Raw genomic sequence first — 2,319 nt, 5'->3', positions numbered from 1 at the left:
TTTAGAATTTTAGCGTTCGTAAATGCTCAGATGTGATGTATAATAATAATAATAATAATAATAATTATAATAATAATAATAATAATTATTAATTATTTTTATTATTAAATATTCTTATTATATATATTTCGTTGTATTTTATCATATTCATTTTACACTAACTGTAGTGTATATCTCGTGATCTTTAAAAGTATTGATAACAAGTGACCGTGCAGTACACCCCCCCCCCCTCCACACACACAAACACAAATGCAACAAAGTCTTATCCCTGGTATTGTTGGCCATAAACTAGGAAAATGCTTGGACAGCAAGACAGAATACCCCGGTGAGTGATATGTTTGTGTATGAGAGTTGGGCTATTTTAAAGTGTTATTTATACCCAGGTATTACCAGTCCTGTATATATGTGATATAAGTAAGTGCAGTAAGAATTGTATGCAGGAGATGCTTTATAAGTTATTTGTGGAGTAAAAATACAAATAATATTAATTTATACTTTATTTTTAGTTTTCACAAAAACATAAACAAAAAGAAAACAACGTAGATTATTAATCACTTTTGTTTCATAGCAGTTTTCAGGCGGCGCTCCTTGGCCATGGCCCGGGCCTGTTGGGCAGCAGCTTTACGGGCTTCAGCGACCGTGTTAGTTGGGTGCTCAGCCTTTGATTTGAGATTACCTTTGGCCCCTGGGACCAAGGTATTCTTGGCTTGGTGAGGAGGCCTATTAGCCCGGGCCTGTTGGGCAGCAGCTTTACGGGCTTCAGCGACCCTGTTGGTTGGGTGCTCAGCCTTTGATTTGAGATTACCTGTGGCCCCTGGGACCAAGGTATTCTTGGCCTGGTGAGGAGGCCTATTGGCCTTGGGCTTTTGGGCAGCAGCACTACGGGCAACTTCTTGGGGAGTGTCCCCTTCGGTGGCCACCTGAGGACTCTCCTCTTCGGTGGCCACCTGGGGACCGCTGGCTTCGGTGACCATTTGGGTTTTCTCCCCTTCGGTGACGACCTGGGGACTCTCCTGTTCTGTGGCCACCTGAGGACTCTCCTCTTCGGTGGCCACCTGGGGACCGCTGGCTTCGGTGACCATTTGGGTTTTCTCCCCTTCGGTGACGACCTGGGGACTCTCCTGTTCCGTGGCCACCTTGGGACTCTCCTCTTCGGTGGCCTCCTGGGGACCGCTGGCTTCGGTGACCTTTTGGGTTTTCTCCCCTTCGGTGACTACCTGGGGACGCTCCTGTTCTGTGGCCACCTTGGGACTCTCCTCTTCGGTGGCCACCTGGGGACCGCCGGCTTCGGTAACCATTTGGGGACTGTCACTTGTTGAGGAGAAGGAATCAACACATTGGTTGATGACCCCCCATACTTTCTTTGCATTATCTTGCATTATGCAAATTGTTTCTGTATTGAAGCATTCTTTTTGATAGGCTATTTTGAATCTCCTCAATAACACTGGAGGATACACCACATATTCAAATCTGGCGTACCCCTCCTTAGTTTGTCTTCCACACTTGGCGGAATAATAGAAAAATATCTCATTGTCTGGGATATTTATCAGTTTTTTTACCTCTTGCCGTAGGTACGCACATCCTTGTACTACAGTCATGTTGTGGTAACGGAGGTCTTCCAGATCTGCAATTTTATCCAACACAAAGTTTACGTTTGTGTTGGCGGGAATTTCAAGGGAGACGCTGTAGCCCACGACCCTTACACCATTTAACTTTGTGTAAGCCTCGGCTAACTCGTCGACCGAGCTACGGAGTTTGCTAGCAGATGCCAGGAAAAAACTTTTGTCGTATTTTCTCATTTTGACCACTTCCTGGGGAGTGTCACTGTCGGTGACCACCTCCTGGAGAGTGTCACTCTCGTTGACCACCTCCTGGGGAGTGTCACTGTCGGTGACCACCTCCTGGGGAGTGTCACTGTCGGTGACCACCTCCTCTGGAATGTCACCGTCGGTGACCACCTCCTGGGGAGTGTCACTGTCGGTGACCACCTCCTTGGGGGTGCCCCTGTCTGTGACCACCTCCTGGATAGCGTCACTGTCGGTGACTACCTCCTGGGGAGCGTCACTGTCGGTGACCACTTGGGGACTGTCACTTGTTGTGGTGAAGGAGGCAAGGCCTTCGTTGATGAGCTGCTATGATTTAATAGCATTATCTAGCATCACGCAAATAGTTTCTGTGTTGAAGCATTCTTTTTGAAAGTCTAATTTGAATTTCTTCAATACCACTGGAGGATACACCACATATTCATATCTGTAGTACCCCTCCTTAGTTTGTCTTCCGCACTTGGCGGAATAATAGAACATTATCCCCTTGTCTGGT

General features: G+C 46.6%; 1 protein-coding gene across 1 annotated transcript; it reads right to left on the bottom strand.

Moving 5' to 3' along the window:
- Positions 1-857: 857 nt before the first annotated feature.
- Positions 858-1,379, bottom strand: LOC121872274 (glutamate-rich protein 5-like; the record flags this gene model as incomplete). Its single annotated transcript, XM_042374950.1, has 1 exon — positions 858-1,379. A coding segment is annotated over exon 1 (522 nt), but the record flags the coding sequence as incomplete, so codon positions are not given.
- Positions 1,380-2,319: the final 940 nt, after the last annotated feature.

Source organism: Homarus americanus, unplaced genomic scaffold, assembly GCF_018991925.1.
Source record: "Homarus americanus isolate GMGI-L3 unplaced genomic scaffold, GMGI_Hamer_2.0 scaffold7498, whole genome shotgun sequence".
Classification (NCBI taxonomy): Eukaryota; Metazoa; Arthropoda; class Malacostraca; order Decapoda; family Nephropidae; genus Homarus; species Homarus americanus.
This window is presented reverse-complemented; position numbering and strand designations above follow the sequence as displayed.